Consider the following 23566-nt stretch of genomic DNA (forward strand, 5'->3'; position numbering starts at 1 on the left):
GCCATTGTGCTCTAAGTGCGTTTACATGGTATTTTTATTCCTGTTTAAATCAGAATAAAGCCTAATTCTGCTATAAAATAGCCATGTAAACGCTTAAAAACGTAGTTCCGAAATTTAGTTTGAATCTGAATACACCGGCTGGTTTATTCTCCCTCGGGGAGGAGGGAATTTCTGTGGAATTATATGTAAATTAGGCGTGATTTGTATCGTTCTGCGCATGCTCTCCATCGCGATGACGCAATATTCCAAGATGGCGGCCCGCGGTTCGACCTATGGGTTCGACTGGTACGGAGACGATTTATTTAACGGGATCTTTAGAGGAAATGGATATAACGAAAAGAATGGATGGACGGCGCATAACGGACATTGAAGACATTTTCAAAGTTGTATCAAAGCATCAAAATTAATCGAGGAAGAAAGAGAGAAAAAAATCGCCGCCAAAACGCTTTGTTTACTTCCGGGAGACGTAAATACGCCATGGCCGTCCCCTGTCCAATCAGAACGCTTTGCAGATGTTAGAGAGGATTTAATCTCTTTTTTTTCCCATGTAAACACGAAGCTCATGATTGTAATTCTGAATTGTCTAGTTTCACTATGGAATAAAACAATTTCAAATTCAAAACACAATGGAAAAGTAAACGTGAGTTAATCCAGATTAGAATAATTTCATGGTCTAATCTGGACCAAACCACTGATCCATAACAGCCAAATTACTTACGTCCCCAATAATATATGCTAAGAATATAGTATTGGTGTATTACAAATTAAAGGTGCTGTAGGCAGGATTTCTTTGTAATAAATGTTAGAGTATCCATTGATAATCCCTTAGGAGTGTAGTATAATTGCACTACCGCGAGGGCACAGCGTTTCCATCTGTCTCTGTTCTGAGCTGAAAAGGATTCAAGACCGCTCCCGGTATGTTTGACCAATCAGAAGAGCCCCTGAGGCTCTATCCTGATTGGCCGAGGGGGCGCCGCTTTAAAGCTCTGTTTCTCGTGAACGCACACGAGGAAGTCCAGGCCCGCATATTTACCTGCTTCATCGGACATAACATCATCAAAACTCCACGGAGGACACCGTCTGTTTCTACTGGAATTCTTAAAAAAAGGCTTTGACCCCAGGCCGCCGTGAAAAGGTCACAGGTGAATCAACCCGCCGGCGCAGGCGGCCGTGACACTGCCGGTCCCGACTACGGGTTTCAAATCGCCATCTTGGATGGGTCAAATCGCCATCTTGCGAAGGTAATCCTGCCTACAGCACCTTTAAATATAGTTACTTAATTGTATTTATCAGGGCTATGTGTTTGGAAACGCTTTTCTGGCCTGTTGAGGGAAAAAAGTTTCTTTCTCACTTGAGCTGAATCCTGCACGTGAGACTTGAAACCACTAGATGTCAGGCTGCCTCCTCCGGTCTCACCTTGAGTTTTAATTGAATTTGTGACGAGTTAATGCCCCCCCCCCCCCCCTTTTCCTGCATGACTCCCACCACAAACCCCCCTACCTTACCCCTACCCCCCCCCCCCCCCCAAAATCTGTCACACAGCCAGAATAATAAAACGCTGACTTCTCAAAGTGCTGTCAGTATGCCTGTCTCAGCACGCACACACACACGCGCGCGCGCGCAGGGGGAGGAGAGGGGGCAGTAAGAGAGTGATAGGAGGGGGAGGAGGGGGGCAGTTTCTCTGACGGCAGCCTTGTCGAGGGGCTTCAGCAGCACTGCGCTCCTGTGAAGGTGAGTGTGAGGCTGCTTTCTGCTGTTTTCTTCATTTCCACCTTTCATATGTGTCTTTTTTGGGGACAGTGGGGGGGGGGGGGGGGGGGGGGGGGGGGTGTTACCTTTATCCAGACCCCCCCACCTCTCACCCTGTCACCCTCTCACCCCTGTGTGAGTGTCAGTTTGTGGGACGAAGTTGCAGGAGGACAGAAGGAGCCGGTTTGATGGAAAAGCTGGTGTTTGGAGGTGAAATGAGGCTGAGTGAGTGTGACTGGACAGTGGAGGCGTCCACCGCTCTGTAGGGCAGGAGGGCTGGGAGATGTTTTTGGCAGTAAAGCTGGACCTCCCTCCTGTCAGGACCGGTTGGTTCTTGATCAGATTGTGTTCGTATGTCTGGTTTCTTGACAAAGTTTTCCGCTCTTCTTCTCTGGGGCCTCAAAATGGTCTCAAGGCGCAACCCAAGCCGGGGAGGATTCACACGGCTGGAAGTAGCTGACTTGTGAAGCTAAAATTAATCTGAGGGCTGATTTGGAATGTTTCACTTGGGCGGTAAGACGTGGAGAAGATGACCTGCTGCTTGGTGACAAGCCCTGCGAGCCGCTGCTGCTGGCAGGAGGACGACTTGGCCGGCTCTTTTCAAAGACAGGAAAAACAAAAAAAACAAGCCTCTTATCCTACTTCTGTTTCAGAATATTATCCTCCCACCAGAAGATGTGAGTCCACAGTTTATTTCTGCCTCTGGTGGAGACAAACGCCCTGACACAGAAGCCCAGTGCAAATCATTTTGGGACATTTACGAGCGCGTAACCTTTGTCACTATGAAATCTAAACCCCAGTAATCTTCTTTTACTTAGACGAGATCCAGTGACTCCTCCTCGCAGTGCTTCTGAGCTGCTGGAGCTCCTTCAGCCTCTTCTCTCTACTCAGAAACTTCTCCAAGTTGCTCCACCAGAGTTTTTATTAAAACGGAGCAGACTGTTGGAGTATCTGCTGTTGCTCATGTGAGCAGAGGGCCGACAGATGGCCGGAGAGAGGGTTCACAGCGTGTGATCCCTGCCATGTTTGAGGAAAGTTCTGGGTAACGGAGCTCAGAGACAGAAATGAAACAGTTACATGCTTCATGTTGACTCCTTTTAAGGACAATCATACAAACGTTTTCAGTAATTCTGCCTGATTGGACTGTAGGATCTACAGCTGAAACCTCTCAAGAGTAACGGAGCTCTCGTACTGATGTACTGATCAATAAAAAAACTGAGTCTTTGATCCATTCCCATTCAATTCAAGCGAATAGTTCATTCTTACTTTAATGTAAGACATAATGAGACTATGATTTTGCAATTAACACAACAGCTTCATGCACTTAAGATGTGAAAATAAGAATATTAAAGAATAACACCATAATAACTATACAGTCATAATGCTCATTCACAGTATTTACACTGTTTTCTGCAATAGCAGGGTTTCTTTTATTTTAAAATGAGATAAATTACTATTGAGAGAGAACAATCATGACTCAAAGTCTAAATATTCATTCTATGGCCTAAAATCACTTGAAGCCCCAAACTTAAAGCAACATTAAGGAACTTTCAGTTTTTGTTGATTTTGGCCGCGCCAGTGGACAAAAGCAGTAGTGTTTGCCTGAAGGAATACTACAGTTCCCATGAGGCTTAGCGCGTGGCGCCGTAAAATGCTGCTCCCGATGGCGTGTTGTCGGACTGAACTCGCCTACATTTGTTTCCAGTGGCTGTGTGAAGGACGGATAGCGACGAGGTAATGAATTTAATGGTGGCTAAACAATGTTATATCATGAAGTGACGCATGCCGTAAAGCAGTTCGCACATTTGGAGTTTTTTTAGTGTGCAGGGTTCCTACCACCCTCCTCACAGCTGCTTAGTCCGAGTGAAAGCAATGCTGACGCCCTCAGGCCATGACAGAGGGATCATTCAACTAGTTGTAAGTCGAAGTATCATCACAAAAGATATTAACATGTTTTATTAAGGTTGAAAAGTTCCTTAGTGTCGCTTTAAAATATATTAAAATAATGATAAAATATGCAAAATGGAAATGTATAATTTATCGAATACTGTAATGGAATATAATCATCCTATACTAATAATCATCAGGAGTTTTTCATCTATGCAGCACACACACACGCACACACACACACACACACACACACACACACACACACACACACACACACACACACAGTGTTTCCATCGACCTCCATAGGGGGCAAGCTGCGGTTCAGTGTCTCGCACAAGGACGCTTTGACAAAAGGTCTGGATTAAAAATGTTGGGTTGAACCTTCAACCTGTGAACTGAAACCACAGATTTAATCCAGTGGATTCCAAAATAACGTTCAAGACCACCCTGGAGGGGGAACTCAGGATTTTATAAAACATGTAGGACACAGGTTGCTGCAGGGTTATGAATTTGCTACACACACACACACACACACACACACACACACACACGGTTTATTATTCACTTTGTGAATGAAATAGCCATCTGATTTGTCTAGATTTTATTATTCAAAACTAGGAAGATGGGAAAAGTTGATCGAGGACACAGACCAGCACTCATCCCTTCTTTCTCTGTAGTTTTTGTGAAGAAATGACTGTAAATACTTTTTAAATGGAGCTTAAATATGTAATGATAGTAGACTTGAAGAGCTGCTGTACAAACAAAATGGTTATAAACAAGACGTGGCATCAGGTTTGAATTTAAAACACAGGAACTTCAGCATTGAGCAAAAACATCCGAAATTTAGAGTCGATCTGCTTAGAAAAGCAATGTCCGACACATTTTTAGTTTATCATCCACATTCCACGTAAAGGTGGAACAGTGACATGAGAACTTTTAAATTGTAAAGTTTTAATTCAAAATTAAATAATTTGTAATTAAAGTATTCCCCTTCACGTTTTCATGGGAATCATAATTACGAATTGATGTTTACGTGGAAAACACGTTTAATCGGCTTTATTCAATTCTGCTTAAGATCTGGGGCTGGTGAAGGGTTCTGAATGGGCGAGAGACGGACGTGACGTATTTACGCCTCCCAGAAGAAAAAAACTCCACTTCCTGTTTCATTTCTGTCTTTCCTTCTTGGTTAACGCTGCAAATTTAAAAAGTTCCACCTTTGTATGCTCCGTCCATCCAGTCTTTTCATTATATCTATTATTTAAAGCTTTGTATTAAATATCTCAGCTGGAGTCCAGTGCTTGCTTTGGGAGGCCATCTTGGAATAAGTGCGTCATTGTGACAGAACAAGCGAACGAGCTAAACAGTTGGGATTAATTTAAAGTGGAATGAAGGTTTACATGATCGAGGAATTATTCAATTGTGATTTAAAGTCAGAATAAACAAGCCAACTTTGAATGTAGATTAATTTGGAATTAAGTTATTGCAGGGCCATTTTTAATTTAGACAAATAGATTTTTATTCAAAACTAAAGGGAGATTACGCGGTCTGCTACTTGAAACTGCTGCTTCTTCTTTATGTTACGTGCTTTAAAATAGACGGTCGACTGTGTGGAGAAGATGCAGCTGGTTAATGTTAGAAGTGGATCCAGTGGTCGCCGTCCAAACTGCCCCTCCAGGTTGTCCCAGTAATTAAGAACCTGTCAAGAAACTCATCCGACGTCTCAGTTTGTTCCAAGGAGGAAAAACAACTGAGCTCATGAGCTTGTTTTGGTGTTTGGAAAAAATGGAGCCGCACCTATCAGCGATCGAATGCCAGTTAAAAGTAGATATTTATCGCCAGCCTGAAAAGGCCACGGCTCCTCCGACAGCCGCAGCAGCTGCAGGTGGAGGAGACGTTTGAGATTTTGACTGGAAAAAGAAGCATCTAGAGCCAGCTGGCAGAGGCAGATGACAGCCAACATCCCGCCCCGATCCGGGATTCTTCTGTTTTGTATGGAAACCCTGCAGGGACTGCACCAACAAACACAGCCTGCTCCACTGTGGTGGGAGGATCAGAGGAATGGGCCTGATTCAGGGTCAGAACTCCACCGTTTGTCCTGAAAATGTTAATCTGCATCGGAGTTTTCTCCTAAAATGAGAGAATACAGCATGAAGCAAAGTCCGACTGAAGGGAGACATGTTCTTCATTTCTTCTAATTGGCATGCTGCTGCTGGAATGCAATTGTCTGAGCCCTCACTCTTAGCTCAAGTGTCAGAAAACAGCCGTGCATTTAGCTCAACAATAAGCGGGGCTCAAAGGCTCGACTGCAGGCAAATCACATGAGCCGTGTTTGGACAGGGCAGCGGGTCGCAACGGCTCCTTGAGTCACACACATGAAATATTAATCATCAGGATGGGTGAAGTGCAAGTACTGGTCTTTTTTAAAGACATCGAGCAGTGTTGACTTTACATTTTAAAAGTACCAGGCCATTCCTCAAATAACTATTGACGATATAATGCTTTATGTTAGTCACCTCTATAGACCTGAGGACCATCAGGGAACCAGTGTAAACTAAGTTTAGAGTTTTTCTTTTTCCGTATAAGATAACATGTAAAGATCATCACTGTGAGGCCGAATTCTGCTCAGATGCAGTGTTTTGCTCAAGGACACGTCAGCTTGTGAAACAGATCAATAACAGTGGCATCTTGTGGTCTGGTATGCTCACCACACCGTTTCTGTGTAAATGAACATCGTTTTCCAAACATGGCTGACGACAAAAAATTAAACTTTTCTGAAATAAAAACGCAACAACGATGCATTTTCACATGAAACGTGGCGTAAACAGGGTCTTAGTTGGCAGCTGCAGTACTCCACACTGGGTTCAGTGAATAAAAACTACTTGTTCCCGTCACACAAACTGCATGACTGTGTAGCAGCTGAGAGCTCCTGCTCATGTTCCAGTCCTCCAGCTTCAGACTGAACAAGTCGCAAACCCAGCGAGCTGTTATTGGCAGCACATGACAACATGTTTGACAAGACATGTTGATGGTTGCTTCATCACCGTTTTCTTTGGTTGCATTGATTTCTGGATTAAATCCACCTGTATATAGGATGCATCTGTCAAAAAATGCATCATGAAACGTAAAAACTTGAATATGATGCAATTACTTTTTTTATTTTTTTGTTTCTGCAGTGTTGATCATTCTGGTCCAGTAGCTTTTGTTCAGTTAATTTGTTCTTCCGCTCAGGCTGTCGTGGTTTTAGTCCATGATTAGCCATGATTCTTTGTTTTCTCCAATAACAATTTCTTTGCTTTTCTCACACACTCTGAATTATTTCTGCAGTCTTCAGCACGTTTCAGTTTAAGTTCTGCCTTGCAGCTTTTTCTATTTGATAACATGCATTGTCGGTCAAATACAGTAATAATAGAGGTTTTTGGTGGTATTGTAGCAGCGTTTTGTTGTCATACAGTGACATCTCGTGGTCCCAGATGGTATGTACTGGTATATTTTGATATTCATTTGCTTTTTCATCTCAGTTTTTTTGATCAGCCAAACAAAATAACTCATATTCAGGAAAATACGGTCATTAAAATGCTCAAAACCGTTAGAAAAGGGTAATTTTACAGCAAATACATATGATGCAAACAGTTGTGTCAAGATAGGCCTTTTTTATTTTTAGAAAACCTTTCACCTGTGGAGCTGCACCTTCCTCCCTTTCGTCCTTTAAAGGTCCACCATCTTTCTCGACGCTCGGCCGTGTATCCAGTGTTTGTGTCATTGGATTTACACATTAGAGCCACGCAGCATTGACGAGAAAGTGCAGACCAGACTCTCAGGAACTTGTTTTAACAGGTGTCTTTGGTCGTCTAAAGATGTCTGGCAGAACTCGCGTGTAATGTTCACTGCCAGGCTCCACATTGAAATGCTTCACGTGAGTTGGCCTGATACAGGTGGTGAATTATTTTAGCTAACAAGACCTGAGATGTTCAGCTGTTACTGTGCAAGACGAGTATTTTCACTGAATTTGGAATTAATGTAAGATTAGAAGAGTGAGACAAAACAGATCACAGTGTACTATCAGTTATTACGTGATGTTTTGTTCGTCTGTCTTAAAAGAACACAGTTTTCCATCTTGCCGCTGCTTCTTCAGTCTTGCAGTACAAGTTTACAGCACAGGAGGGTGTAATGAGTCATGCACGGAAGCAACAAGAGGAATAGTTACTAAACAGAATGTCAAACAGATTTTCGTTCAGGGGCCATGTATACAGCCCAGTAGCATCTTGACTGGACCAGACTGGAAAAACAGTGCTGTAATAACCTTTAAATTTAAACCATGAAAATTTCAATATTTTGACAAACCCAAGTGATTACTAATGAAAATCATCAAGTCCTCTGCAGACTCATTAAACTAATCAGCTAAAGGATTTCAGGTAAATTTTTAAATTAATAGTAAATAATATGAAATCATCCACAACGTAAATGAATCAACAAAGTTTGTAGTGAGCGAATTCAAGGCCGGGCTTCAATGAGTTTAAGATTAGCTCAGGTTAAAGGTGGAGGCTGCGATTCAGAAGAGAAGTTGCTATTTGAACTTACACCCTTGCAGTGGCCCTTAAAATAATCCTCTCCTCCCGCATTGTCAAGGTAAAGACACTAAAAACAGAGACAGGCATGCCAGTGTTGTGTTGCACGGAGGAGGTTGCCAGTAATCAAACACACTTGCTGCTGCAAGACTTTGTGGGAAAACAGAATTACTTGTTTTCCCAGTTAGATCCATTCAGCAACCCTCTCCTCTGAAGCTATGGACGTCTGAACTGCAGCACTCATTAATCAACATGCGAACGGCAGAAAGCGGTGTCTGAGTGTGAAGCAGAATGTAGTAACACGACTCTCAGGAGCTATTACAAGCTGGCAGAGAAAAAAAAAAACACTTGTGCTAAATGAATACGAGATCGAACAGGAAGACGGAGGACAGCTGACTCACCTTCTCCGTCATGTTCATGTGATCGACCCACAGGACGCCCTACTGACATGTATGCATGCATGTAGAAGACAGACGATACATCGTGTCTCTTAATCCAGTGCATGAGGCTGTTTTTTAACTTTCCACATGAGTGAAATTGCAACACAGTTCTTGTAAAATGCTCTATAATATTTGGAAGTTGAAGTTGTGGAGCTGCAGGGCTGCTGTTGTCTTTCTTCTGCTCCCAATTGCACAGTCTTACATTTTCACTAAGCTCCTGTTTACTGGTAGAGCAGCAGCTCATTGATGCTGTTTGCACACGTCCTAAAGTGAAATCTGCAAAACTATCATCAGACCAGTCCAGATACGTGCACATGTGCAGCACGTTTTGCTTCAGTAAATCAATTAGTCTTTTTAGAATTGCAATACACTTGTTGGAAAAATATCTGAAGAGTGTCATTGTGAACATCGTCACATATTTTCTCACTGAAGGATTTTCCAGAGGGTTTCTGTTGCCCGCAGTTCTCTACGCCTGAACTTTCTCATCAAAGCTCTCTCTTCGAATTCCCTTCTTTATGGAGGACGATTCATTTCAGCAAAGAGCCTCATCAGTAACGGAGGATTCCCCCGTCGGCCTCTAAAGCGTGGCAGTTTAAAGAACTTTGATGTGAGAGAAGAGGGCTTCATGGTGTGAGAGTTGAATGGGACTCATCGGTGGGCTATGGGGGGGATTTACCCCCTGCGGAGGATATGTTCCCGCCTGTGCTGAATTATTTTTATGATCTGTGAGGACAAAGTTGATGAGTGTTTGTTCACCGCCAGTCCATAAGCATTAGATGGAATACATGTGATAGAAATCATGAGGATAGAAGCTGTTGTTCTCTGCTCGTGTAGTTGGAAAGGTGATCACGTCTCAGGTTGGGAATTTGGAGGAAATCCATCGAATTGACAAGTGGGAGTGAATTCCTAGTGAGTTGATATATAGCGGTAGGCTCAATGTGCATGAAAGGAAAGGAAAATACTGAGAGGAGAAAATGAAAATGTCTGGGAAATCTTCAGAGTTAAATGGTGAAAGGATTTCACGCCATGCAAAAGCTTAGAGTCGCTCCTGAACCTCAGGTCGATGCTGCTTCATAGTGCAGGGTCTTTCTGGAGGTCTGCATGTTCTTCCTGTGTCTGTGTATCACAAGCTCAAAGCAGAGGGATTTTTTTTTACATGTATGTGGTTGATTTTGGGCAGTGTAAGGTCTGCATCACCTTTTGATTGTGAGGACAGAACCACAAATATCACCAAGTCTTTTCAGTGCTGCAGTTTGAAAAATATTCAGAATCCACATATATGGGTCAGTGTCAGGATTAACCCGACAGGGTACCGTTGTTTCGAGTTCGTATCTATATCTTAAATGGTTCTCTGCACAAACGTGATTACACACTCCTACTTACTGTTGCATCTGTGCTTTGTGACCTATAAAATCATGAACTGTCCCACCTTTCCCTCAGAGCGAGCATTACCCTCTGCAGCAGTCTGGATCCGTTGGATCCATATTCTTTCTCTTTTTATCCGTCCATGGACTGAATGCCTCATGCAACCTGTAGTTTTCGAGATGTTCTGATCCGGCTGAGCCACAGTCATTGATCCTTATGAAATTTGCTCAGTTTTTCCTCCTTCAAATCAAGAAACTATTTTGGTGTAGGTTCCAGGATGCAGAGATAACTGCAGCTTCTCAGTTATTCATCAGTGGTGCTAATGCTGTGGCTGATCAGCGTCGACTGACCCTGAATTGGTGGTATCTGGTTGAAAGCACGTTGTTCGACCTGAGCTCTGACGACTTTTCTTCTTTGTCCAAGTTGGGGGAAAATTTGGCCTGAAAATGAAAACACGGGCTGTCGAATGAGAGCGCTGCATTACTGCGTTACTCATACTCTGACAGAACGACTGTGTACGTTTGACAGTCCAACATTCGGGGCCTTTTGTCCTCCTACCGTGTGTTATGATGTTAGCGAGCCTGCGGCTCCTCATCGCCGCGCTCGGACGGCTCACTACTGTACGTGTTTGTCAATGATAAATAAGGGATTGCACTTTCCACTCTTTCCTCCTCTCGTTCTGCTATTCTTAGTAGCAGTGTGGTGAGCTCAGGGTTTAAAGTTACAACAGCCCCCCCACTCCTGCTCTCCCTCCCTCCCGCCTCTCCTCCTTTCCGAACCACATTGCATCAGCGGGTCGTTGTTGGCGTCTGATTTAAGGTGAAATTGAAGATTAAAGTGTTGTAGTGCATTTATGGGGCCTGGGCCCTCTTGGAAACGTGTCTATTATTACCATGGCTGCGTTATTGGAGCGCTCGGGGCGAGGCAGCTGATAAGCTCCACGCAGATCGCTCAGATGTTTGCCAAGGACGGAGGTTGAAACGTGTGGCGGGGGACCCCCGGTGGTCCCTGACGGGGCTCCGGGAGGTTCCCAGGTGAAGTCAGGTCACGGCGGTTTATCATTCACTTCAGTACACAATGGAAACGATGGCTGGACGGACGCTTTGATCAGACTGGATTTCCTCATTTATCTCCTGCGTTAACTGAACCAGATGTTTAAAGTATGCTGCAACAAAAAAAAAGATGATAAACCAGTAAAAATAACTGGTAACAAGCACAGAAAAGACAACGACAACATACATCCGAGTTCCTCTTAAGTCAGATTAGGGCTCTGCTTGCGTTTCCAGTGAAGATGATGATTTTAGCGTTTCACGTTGACATTTTGAAAACAATGTAGCTAGCATGCAAGGCCATGAGTTGGCGCTGTTGTTTGTTTATGGATTATAGATTAGGTCAGATTAGGCCCAGTTTCAAAGGGCCAGAAGCCAGAGGCACTAACGTCATGTTTGACAGTGTGGTTATATTTAAATGAGAGGAGAGGTGGGGCATCACGTTGTAGGAAAAACACAAGGTCACTCACTGAAATGAGAGAAATGAATGAAATGAAGAGAGAGCCTGCCATTGTCATCTTTTAAATTTGTACATTTTCTTTTTTTTGTCACCACCCTAACAACTAGACTCATGTATTTCTTTACTCTTTGGTTCATACACGAGGTTAAATTTGGAATGTGAATTTAAAAAAGCTGCCGTAAAACAGACTCAGAGTGCCTCTCCCATCCTTTCTCTCCCTGCAGTGCCTTCTTGCCCGGGGCTGTGCTGCGCCGTGGTGTGTGTGAGTGAGTGTGTGTGCATGTGAGTCAGAGCCTCAGGAGCCATGTCGGACCCCAGGAACATCGACGAGGACGCCATCCTCAAGGGCCTGAGCCCCGAGGAGCTGGATCAGCTGGAGTACGAGCTGCAGGAGATGGACCCCGAGGTACAGAGTCTCGCTGGTCTGTCTGTAAAACCAAACACTGAGGCTCTGGCTCCTCTGTCAGGAGAGGATTTTACGTTTACATATTGATTTGGATGCACTTTAAACTATCTCACTTTATAAGATTCACTAAAAGCTTGCAAATTGTACAAAACTTTTCCAGTTTCTATTGAAAGATGTGACCTAATAGAATGGTGATAGCAGTTTATGCACTTTACGACCTGATAATTATTAAAATAACATTAAAGATCCTGCATCCTATTAATACAACAAGCCCACAGGATGACATGTAGAACATTCCTAACATGACAAATGTTAGGTATTGTGGAGGGATCGTTAAAACTGTGGGTGAAGCTGTAAAAGGCACGTCAGCTGGCCTTTAACAGCTGCGTCAGTGTTGACGTGCCGAATCCCGCTCCCCCAGAATGCCATGCTGCCAGCTGGCTTCCGGCAGCGCGACCAGACGAAGAAGAGCCCGACGGGGCCGTACGACCGCGACGCCCTGATGCAGCACCTGGAGAAGCAGGCCCTGGAGTTCCCCGACAGGGACGACCTGGTGCCCTTCACCGGGGAGAAGAAAGGTGAGCAGGGCTGCAGGTTTGGGCTGAATACCAGCGTCTTCGGGTTCTCCCGGGGGAGTCTTCTCACCCTGATGTGAAGAATGAGGTTTCACCAAACATAAATCTGCAAAACTCAAGGAAAGACAAGCAGGAATCTCCTAAATCTAAAAGATTTAACCCAGGTTGTCTCATAATCTGCTCCCCTTGCACCGTCTCTCCAACGATTCACTAAAGTTCAACAAACCTCAGCAAATATTTTGAAGACTTTTGATGAACTCTTTTAGCTTATGTGCAAGAATTGAATAAACTTAACTGAATAATGTTTGTTCTGCATGCAAAATGGCTTAAGGCACTGAAACAGATGAAACAGATGCTACCACAGCCTGGAGAAACTCATCAAGGCTCAGGAGTCATCTGGAAAGAAACTTTTACATGCAGCGTTATGGACACATGTCCTGCATGAAGCACTGGGAAGTGGTAAAGCAGATAACTGTCTGTGAAGATTTTTTGGATCATAAATTACAATATGATATAACATAATGTATTAGAATATGATGCTGTACAATATGATATGATACAATACAATCTGTCACAATAAGAAGTGATGCTATATGATGCATTATGTTATAATTATATTATTATAATGCAATGCAAGACTAGAAATAATCCAGGAGGAACTTTCAAACAGTGTTTCCTCACACAGAGTAGTAATTTACAATAAATAGAATACAGTATTAAAAAGAAAATTCATACATGTGAAGGCCTGACAGTTAGTAAAAGGCGAGTAATAAAAGAGGAAATGCTCCTGCAGTGTTCTGTATAGTAGATGATTTTCAGTCTTGTTGTCTGGGGTGAAACTTATATTAAAATGAAAATCAAAATTTTATTAATGAATTGTAATGTGGTTGTTGTCATACCAGGAAGTGACATGACTAGTTTTAGGACCTCATGTGGTTTTTAATGTTCATAAATACTTGGGAAGAAATGTGATCAAACAAACTTTTTTAACCTCAATATTCACAAAAACAGATTCACATGATTATGCATTTGTTATAATTACTCATCATCATCAACAATACATACATTTTTTCAATGCTATATTTTATTGCTGCTGCATTCCCTCCGTTTTGTGCTGTTTAATGATAAATGTCGACCCTGTGTCGAGCAGGAACATGGAATTGAGACAGCAGCCGTTCAGCTGTGGTTCCTGCTCGTCTCAAACCTCCAGACTCCGTCCTCCGTCCTGCTGAAGCTGTGCAGTCCTGTGCTCTGTGCTACGCCTCACTGCACAGCCACACAGGGTCCTCTCCCGGGTCTGTGTGGGCTTTTCTGCAGCTGGCTGACTTTCTCGGCCGTTTCCATCCTGTTCCCGACGCGCTTCGACCTCCGCTGGGAAATGACTCGGCTGAGGAGACTCGGACCGTAGCTCCAGATTCAATCCACAGAAACTAATAGAGCGGCGGAAACATCCATGCTCTGTCAGGAATTACTTTTCTGGAATGAAATAGCAAATGGGAACAAGCAAAGCCCCAAAAAAAGCAGAGTGAGGGAGGGCTCAGTGGAAAAGTGAGTGCGTTCGCGCTGCTCCGTCGTTCTGTGATAAACCCTGTTTGGGGGAAACATGATCCCAAACCAGCCTCCTCTGATGTATCGTTTGGGACATTTTGACTGCAGAGCCTCATTAAAAACCTGAAGAAGTTATTTTTTTCAGACTAATGTTATAAAAAGCTTCTGCTAGACCTTTCACGTTGTCTCACAATCACCTTTTCCATCGATTCCTGCACGTCTTCTCGTCTCGTTTTTAATTACTGCTCTGTGCTTTGTGCATTTTTCCCAACAGGAAAGGCTTTTGTGCCCAAGAAACCAGAAGACCTCCCGGGACACGAGCAGGTGATGCTGGAGCCGGAGCTGGAGGAGGCTCTGAAGAACGCCACCGACGCAGAGATGTGCGATATCGCAGGTCCGAACAGCATTAAAATTCATGTTTTCAGAGACATCATGAACGAATGAATGAATGATAAAACTTTTAGACAAACTTATGAGCTGATCATGACATAATGCTGTAGAGCAGGAGTGGTCAGGTCAAAATAGTGCCATAACAACCTTTAAATTTGAAATTTAATAGAGTAACACCTTCTTGATCCACATCAATACTTATTATAGACTTGTATACCCTGATAAAAACATACTTTTTAGAGTTATTTCACAAGCACTTTTTATCAGATTGGATGCAGCAGTTGTTTATAATGAAATGTTTTTTATGAAAAAAGTGTTTTAACATGAGCTTTATCAAAATTTGTGCACAAATATAGAATGGGGAGCAAAGAAACAGTGTGATGGAGGAAAAAACGGGGGATCATTGATATTGAGTTATTTTTCATGTGTATGTTGGTGTTTATGGAGAGTGTCTCTATTTCAAAAATGCGTCTTTCCCCTCTCGCGGTGTGTCTTCATGCTGCCTCTGCCCAGCAGATGTTTATTAGCAGCATTGTTAGCGCGGCGCGGCCTCAGGCTTTTCATCGCAGTGGCTCCGGCCCACATACTCCTCCCGCTGTACGGCGACCCGTCGTGTCGCCGCCGTCAGACTCAAGCTGCCTCTCTCAACGCCGCGGCAGCTCCGCGGTCCCAGGCCGGACATATGACGGAGTCCAATTCCCCGTGCTCAGCAGCACAGGAATAAATCAGCCTGGCCGCGGGCCGCCGGAGGGAGGGGAGGGAGGGTGGAGTGGGAGTGGGCGAAAACAGATACAGTGTATCTGTTAAAACAGGCCAGCGCCGAGCTGCTGTTTGGAGATAAAGCCGCTCAGGTTTCCATGTTTTCACTCGACTCGGTTATTTCACTAAAGCTCCAAACAAGCTAAAAGCATCAGCCACTCACGGTCCTACGGAAACGGACATCGTTTTCAAAATGAAACGTTTTGAAACATATTTTAAACTTAAAAGCAGAAACGATGCGTTTTCACGGTAAACATCCCGCCTGCGGGGCCTTCACAGGCCGACAGAGCTCGGAGCCTCTCCCAGCGGCTCTGGCGCCCCCTGAAGGCGATCCTGGACCAAAGGTTGGGAACCACGTGTTCATATAATGGTTTAATTTATCTTCTTTACTAGCGAACATTTGGTTGAACCTTGAATCCTCAGCATGCAAACGTTCTCGATCCTCCTCTGAACTCACAGGTTTGACTTCAACTAGAGACGGCTCCTAACCTGAAACTCCTGTGTTGGATGGTTTTCAACACATTTTTACATTTTATGCCACTCCCCACATCTTCTCCTCATCGGAAAGTGTGTAGTTCATTCAGAACCATCCATACGGGAGCAGGCTAAGAGCTGGATGAGGCTCTAAACTGAACCATAGAACGGGTTTATTTTATTGAGCGTGATCCTCTGAACTCCCCTGACCAGCCGAACAGGCGGGCAGGCAGGCATCCGGAAAGGCAGAGCGGTGGGGGGGGTCTGTTTGTCCGCCCCCATCAGAGCGCCGGTTTGACCCTGGATGGAGTCCAGAGGGGGATTAAACCTCAGTTAGCCCCTGTCACTCTTTTGTTTGAGCTTTTTGGCAAAGACACTTAAAAGTGGGATGAATAGCCTGAGTGACCCGAGCCAACAAGTCACAGTTTGGACGGCGGTGATTTATTAAGGACATCACAACGCCGCTAAATTTAGCTGCCTTCGAGTTGGTCCACGTCGAAACTCCTGCAGGTTCCTCTCATGTACAGACTGGACGTTAAAGGAAGGTCTCCGTCCTCACGATATTCCTCCACAGCTTCACCACCCACTCCGCCCCCCCGGTGGCCGGCAGCTGTCTCTGGAGCCTCCCGCTCCTCACAAGGCCCTTCCCATGGTTCCCGGCAGCGGGTCAGGGGGCTGCCGGGGCGGGAGGGGGGCTGCTGTCACAGCAGTTGGCTTGTGACACAGTTTGGTGTTGGCAAATTACAGCAGCAGAAATCCAGCCAGTCTGCCCCCCTGTGGGTAAAAAGTGGAATGGCAGGAGAAGACACTGCTGAATTACTTTGCAAATATACTGTATATCTACACATTCACACACACACACAATATAGAACAATAAATATAAATGACTTAATCTATAGTTTCTGAAAATGCTATATCCAAGTACACAAACACACCTATATATACATGCATGCATAACACACACAGTATATTTAATTCAACTTGTCTGAAAAGGGGTTGAAAGAAGAAAACTCTATCTATTGTGTCTATATAAACTATTGTTTATATTTGGGTTTTTTTTATTTTGATTAACAGATTGTTAATGATTGTTGAAGGGTGATAATTAGGGTGTGAAACTTTGATGTTGAGTTATTTTTCTGAAGAGGCCACATGAAAAAATAGACGACTGTAGCAGGCTGAGGATTACACTGTTGCTCAACAGAAGGCTCTCTGGGCAGCCACTAGTTTGTTCAGTGGTATTGATAATCTATAATTTACTCTGAATCAGTCTTTCTTTGTGCCTTTTCTTTAGCAATCGTGATTTTTTTTTCATGTTTGGTGAAAAGTAAAGCAGTAGTGTTGCATGTACCATGTACAGTCACTTTCATGTGAATCATAATTTCATATTTAAACCAAGAAATACCAGCTGGACTCAGATTAAGGGTCACATGTGGCTGAATGATGCTCAGGTCTGGTGTCAAATGATCACTGATGTGCAGTTTTGAGGGTTTTGGTGGAAAAACAATCCAATAATCAGACTTATTAGAAACACACTTGGTGTTTGCATGCTATATATATTATTCTATAGAAGTTTGAAACTGTTTTTCCCCTGCATTCCCATAAATGAATATGAAAAATGCACAAGATAAGGTCAAATCCATTGTTAAAGTTAAATATTACAGAGCTTTAAAAGTCGACACTCTTAGTTATTTGCACAAACATGTCATAGAATATATATATGTATGTATATATGTGTGTATATGTGTGTGTGTATATATATATATATATATATATATATATATATATAATGTATATATGTATGAAGTCACATATTAAACACTCCATCCATCCATCACTCATTGCTATTAAAAGATTTTTAAGCAAAATCAATATTGTTAATGAAGTTGTACGTTTCCCCTGCAATAGTTAAATTCTGGATTATTTTCAGGACTGGCTGTGTGTGCGTGTTTTTTTTTTTTTTCTCTTCAGGGTCAAAGACAAAGAATTTGATCCAAAACACAGTGAAAGTTCATAAACACTCCTCATCTGTGTGGTCTTTGAACGCAGCATCAGCCAGAATAACAGTGGAAAAGTTGGAGGTCTGCAGTCCGACCCTGAAACTTTAGTATCATCACTCATGTCTGGGCTCTGAAAGCTGCGAGATTAGGAGTCAGCGACTGAGGTCAAACAACTGCATCCTTATCTCAACAAACACACACACATACACAAACACACACAGTGAGTTCACACCTCGCTTTTGGGTTCAAACTCAGAAATGAATGTAGGTCAGGAAACGTGTTGGTGAGGAAATAAAAACAAACACGACAAGATGACAGGATCGGTTCTCATTTCCATGTTGAGATGGATTCCTGGCCTTGGTAACGTGGATTTCTTGCGCTTGCAGCTATCCTCGGGATGTACACTCTGATGAGCAACAAGCAGTACTACGACGCTCTGGGCTCCCACGGGAAGATCGCCAACACAGAGGGCATCAACAGTACGTTTCATTCCTGCCTTCGCTGTGCGACGCCGTTCGGATCCTCAGCCGGGATGTTCTGTCGTCTCCAGGTGTCGTGAAGGGGGATCCGTTCAAGATGTTCCCAGAAGAACCTCCAAACTCCACCAACGTGGAGGAAACTCTGGAGCGGATCCACAACAACGACAGCGGCCTGACTGAAGTCAACCTCAACAACATCAAGGCAAAGCTCCGTTCATCACAGAGCCTGTCTCAGCTTATGAAAGAGACATTTTGACTTTTTCCTAAAATCTGAATCTCGATCTGACACGAAGGAGCCCAAATGCAGAACTCTAGATTAATCAGGCTTTTGAAAACAGAAATCTGATCTCTAGAAACGTCAACCGTAATCCTTAAAATTTCTACTTTTTTCCATCCGTGTGCCAGAATGTAGAACCTGCACATCACTGAGCTCTCTCAAGGTTTCTCTGCTCCATCTCTGCTGCAGGACATTCCCATCCCAACGCTGAAAGACATCTTTGAAGCCATGAAGGGAAACTCTCACGTGGAATCTCTGAGCATTGCTGCCACTCGTAGCAATGACCCCGTGGCCTACGTGAGTATCCGAAGTGTCATCTGCAATGCCAAAATCACTCAACATCTGCAGCTTTATATAAGAAAACTTTATGAAAACATTCCAAATATGCAACTTTCTGTGAAAACGCTTGTGTGTGTGTGTGTGTGTGTGTGTGTGTGTGTGCGCGCGCGCAAAACAGTTCTTCTGCACGTGACTCGCTAGTCTTTGAGTTGACAGTCACCGTAATAACAATCCAACATGTTCTCCCATTGTTGATGTTTATATCCTGTTGTTCTCTAAATACTGTGCACGTGTGTGTGGTTTCATTCCAGACACAACCAACAGCGCCCCCTAGTGGCTCAACTTAAAACTCTTTTGTGTCCAGTGTTTCAAATGTTTCGAGTGTTGCCATGTAAATGTGAAACTTTTCTGAAACACACAAAAAAGATGGATTTTAACTTGAAATGTGGTGTAAACTGGTTCAAAATCCACTATCATGCTGAGAATAGCTCACAAATAGCCCATTTATGCCCATAATCCTGATTCTAAAGAGATAGATGTATTGGAACTGGCAGTAGTTTCGATGTCCCAGTAGCTGTGTGAGGGTGTAAAGACGTGATTTGACGTGTGTTTCCATGTTTGTGTCGTCAGGCATGTGCAGAGATGCTGCAGGAGAACACCAGCTTGCAGAGTCTTAATATCGAATCCAACTTCATCACTTCAGACGGCATGATGGCCATCGTGAAAGCTATGGCGAACAACGCCACGCTGGTGGAGCTCAAGATCGACAACCAGGTTACAAACAAACAACGTTATTATCTGGAACCGTGTTCCGGGCATACAACTCACTCACTGCAATTGTTACACATTCATAGATCTGTCAGAAAGTTCGGTTGGTCCATAACGGGTCACACATATGATGTCAAGTAAAACGCCACCATACCTTCTCTTTGAGATCTTGTGACACTTCCTGTTCTGCCTCTTGAAGTTTAATTTTTTACATTTGTACAGTTCACATTTTTGGTATGAAAAAATAGTTTTGTCCCAAATTATGAATTCTCTCTGAATGGCGTGTTTGTCTTTCCTCTGGAACAGAGGCAGAAGCTGGGAGATTCAGTCGAGATGGAAATCGCCTCCATGCTGGAGAACAACTCCAACATCCTCAAGTTCGGCTACCACTTCACCCAGCAGGGCCCCCGCGCCAGAGCCGCCATGGCCATCACACGGAACAACGACATGCGTAAGAAACCTCCCATAACACACACCACCAGTTCAAAAGCACAGACGAACAGCTGTGACATTACCCAGCCGCAGTTTTAAAGGGGCTGTATCATGCTTTTTTAGCTAGTCCAAACCCTAGAAATGGCATTAACATGGTAATAGTTTATTTTTGGCGCAAAGGAAAAATCATTTTGTGTGAAATAAAAGATTTTCTGGGGCTAATTCTGAAACCCAGAAGAGAAAACGCTCCGTTTCACTGAAAATCCCGCCTCTCCCCCTGTGGACTTTGACTGACAGAGAACTTCAGCCAATCAGCGCTTCGTTAGCGTCTCTAAGGGTTAGCTTTAGCTCTTTAGCTCGAGCTTCTCTACACGGAAATACACGAGAAAACGTCTTTTCCTGTTAGAAACTCACCAAGCGCAGACCCTTTAGACCCTTCAGACTCTTGCTCTTGCTTGACTGTTGCTTTCAGACGATGGTTAAAGTTTATCTCCGTAATCAGAGTTAGAAAAAAGCAGCAACGCTGATTGCCGAGGGCCTGCGGGAGGGGGGCTCAGGGGAGCCGTCTTCTCCGTGTGACGTGAACGTGGGAAAACAGAGCGTTTTCACGGGTGCGGGAGGGGCTGCCTCTCTGAGCAGCACAAACTCGAGGAAAGCTCAAACATGCAGGCACGAAGGAAAAAAATGCTTTGTGGGTGTTTTTGGTGAGTACATAACTATATAACAAGGCTAAAACATACAAAAAGTGAATTTTGCATGATACAGCCCCTTTAACATTAAAAAGATCATTAATGTTATATTTTGATTATCTGTGTATTGATCCACAACAGTGGACAGAAAGTAAGAGAAAACTACCTCTGAAGAGGGAGCGAACATGTCTTGCAGTCATGTAGTTCACATGTCAGACCATGAGATGTTTGTTTCTGTCATGAAATGAAACATATCGGGTCAGAGAACAACACGCTGTAATCATTCACAGTACACAGCTGTATCATCTGCTGAACATGTTTACACATGTAAGAGCAAAAATGATGCATTTTCACTGGAAACGGGTCTTTAATCCCACGATAAAGGATCAACTTTGCTCTTTTATGTTTCTTGCAGTTCGTCAGCAAAGATTAAGATGAAGCTAAAGAGGCGTGAGGAGAAGGAGAAAACCTTCAGCCCGACTTGGCGGACCGCCATCGTCGCCTCCACGACACGCCGCCGCTCCTCAGATTAACCTGGCTCATTGTGCAAACCACAGCTAGCGTCCGCTCCTCCAGCCATTTCATTTCATTTCATTTCACCTGCGGCGGCGAGCTGTGCGCAGACCGCTGGATTCATCATAAAGGCATGTCGAGGTCACCAGCAAAACGTGAGCTGTCGTTTTTGTTGTGCTTGTTTAGTTTGTGCATCACCATCATCATCATCCCAAACCAAAACGTTTTAACTCTAGCCATCCATTTCTGTTTTTCAATGTGGTGCTACGTGACATGTGCGAAGGACAAAAATCTGTAAATACTTTAAATAAAAATATATATTCAATTATTATTTGTAAATGTTTGACAAGTTCAATTTTGTTGCTCATTTGCTTAAAAAAACACACTTTGAATCACTTCCCTTCTACAGTACTTCAGTAAATATTTGAAATAGAGGAGATTAAACAGTCATATGATGCAATTTTGTGACACAGCTTCACATCACACTCCATATGAAATGGCAACGCCTGGCCTCCACACATTGTTGGTGTTTGGAGTATTAATTAAGATTTGATGGCTTTCAATAAGTACTGCTGTTGGTAGGAAGTAGCGAAAGGTTCTTTCTCGTTCTTGTACTCGTCCTTTAAAAACGTGGTTTGCCTGCATCCCCGTTGTGCTTCATTAAATCTGCTGCTGAAATCTGCAGGGAGTCGAATGGCTCGTGTGATTAGCATCTATTTTTAGAGGCAGTGATAGCGGGGCTTACAGGATTTATATCCAGAATGATACAGATGTTTCATATATCACACCTGAAAACTCACAAAAATGCAGTGCAAAAACTGTTTTCTTGACATTTTACTTGGAGAGACTTAAATGATAACGCTCCAGTGGAATGTGTAGATACTGCAGCGTTTGTGGGAGAAGAAGCCTCCATGTGAGAAGTTTCAGCTCTTTAATCCCTTGAAGTCTCCTCTGATCCGTTGACTTCCCCCTAAAGACCCCGGTTATTTTTACCCGGCGCCCCCTCCCCGGCCGCTGACGCAGAACCGAACCGAGCCCGGCTTGAGTTACCTCCTTCCCGATATAGAGCCGGGAGAGCGCTGCACCCATGTGCACCCATGTGCGCAGATTTACGAGCAGAAGCAGCTGCGAACCTCGGAGGCTTTCGGCAGCATTGCTCGGGTTCCCGCCCTCCGCGTCTTTAACCCATTTCTTCATTTCTTCAAGGTCTTTCTCTCACTTAATGTCGAGTCTGACGGGAGTGCGTGATTTTTAGATCTCCCAAAGGTCAGGATTTCGAGGCTGACATTTGGAGTCTTGAAACAATTTGAAGTTCCTCTTCCCTTTGATCGCTCGCAGGTGTATTTTTGGATGGTAACACTGGGTGCCGTGAAGGCCGCCGCAGATATATTTCTTGTATTCAGTTCCTTTTCCACCCCCCTGTTGTTTTCACATTGGTGTCAGAGGGCTTTGTAACACTATCCAGAAGAAGCAGGAGTGAATTCAAAGGTCACGATAATTTAATAATCAGCTATGAAAACAATCTGAAGAGACCCTGCCAGGACGGCGCGGTGCAGGAGAGCGATCGTCGCTAAGACGTTAAATGTGTCCCTCATGCTTTGGAGCCATATTAGTGGTGTCATCAGAAACTAACCCACGTTAAATCCCGGTGACCCCGGCGGCGCGGCCCGATTCATGCCCGCTGCGCTGAGAGGTGCTGTCGATGCACGCCCTCCGCCGCCCAGATTAGCACCAATAACAGCCGACGCGCTGCTGATTTCTAAAGAAGCGTTCTGAGGCCGGAGGCCTGCTTCTCCAGACCGGCGGCGACGGAGCGCCGATGGAGGCCGGGAGTCTCTCTCAATCACATGCTGACAGGAGACTTTCAGCTGAAAAGCGCTCGGTGAGCTCTTAATGCCGCTCCCGGGGTTCCTGAAGTCTTCATGAATCAGACACGGGGATGAGTGGATCCATGGTTACCATGGTTACCAAACACCGATCGGATCATTGCTTTCATTGTTAAACCTCGGACGTACCGACAACTGATCGCTGGGATTGTTGTGCTGTTTTTCGTGCCCCCCTCAAGTTGTTTGTCCCATTCCTGTTAATTCGATATGAATGACAGATCGTCTTTCAGATGCTCCCTTCAGATTGGGATCTGCATGTTTGATTTGGCACAAGCTTCAGGCCCGATGCTCTGCGGGATTCAAACCACAGCCCTGCAGCCATGGCTTCTGTTTCACCTCCTGCTTCAGGCTTCTTGGCTTGACGCTCTGTTGACATGGCGACAATTTGAGGTCAAAATGCAGAACTTGTGTCGTGTTCTGGGTGTCAGACTCAGTGAAAATGCAATTTTTGGAAAAGAAAAGCTCCCAAGGTAGACATTTTTGGGCTCCGTTTGTGAAAACAGATGAAAATAGTTCTTACTCTTCCCACTTTTTTTTTGAGGCGTTTCTGTCCAGGTTAAGTCCAGCACTTTGCTT

At 44.0% G+C, this 23566-nt stretch overlaps 1 protein-coding gene across 3 annotated transcripts; it reads left to right on the top strand.

Moving 5' to 3' along the window:
- Positions 1-1120: 1120 nt before the first annotated feature.
- Positions 1121-21725, top strand: tmod4 (tropomodulin 4 (muscle)). Of its 3 annotated transcripts, none has more exons than XM_030103848.1 (10): positions 1121-1142; positions 11743-11924; positions 12346-12502; positions 14322-14441; positions 18054-18146; positions 18218-18348; positions 18613-18720; positions 19333-19476; positions 19777-19921; positions 21007-21029. In XM_030103848.1, exons 2-10 carry the CDS (start codon positions 11823-11825, stop codon positions 21027-21029), a joined length of 1023 nt encoding a protein of 340 aa, XP_029959708.1. In that variant the 5' UTR covers positions 1121-1142; positions 11743-11822. The 3 variants fall into 3 exon arrangements, with proteins under 3 accessions (XP_029959708.1, XP_029959707.1, XP_029959706.1); XM_030103847.1 differs by lacking the exon at positions 1121-1142 and adding an exon at positions 1674-1731; XM_030103846.1 differs by lacking the exon at positions 1121-1142 and having other exon boundaries at positions 11823-11924; positions 21007-21725.
- The last annotated feature ends 1841 nt before the right edge of the window (positions 21726-23566 follow it).

Source organism: Salarias fasciatus, chromosome 11 (assembly GCF_902148845.1).
Source record: "Salarias fasciatus chromosome 11, fSalaFa1.1, whole genome shotgun sequence".
NCBI classification, from domain to species: domain Eukaryota; kingdom Metazoa; phylum Chordata; class Actinopteri; order Blenniiformes; family Blenniidae; genus Salarias; species Salarias fasciatus.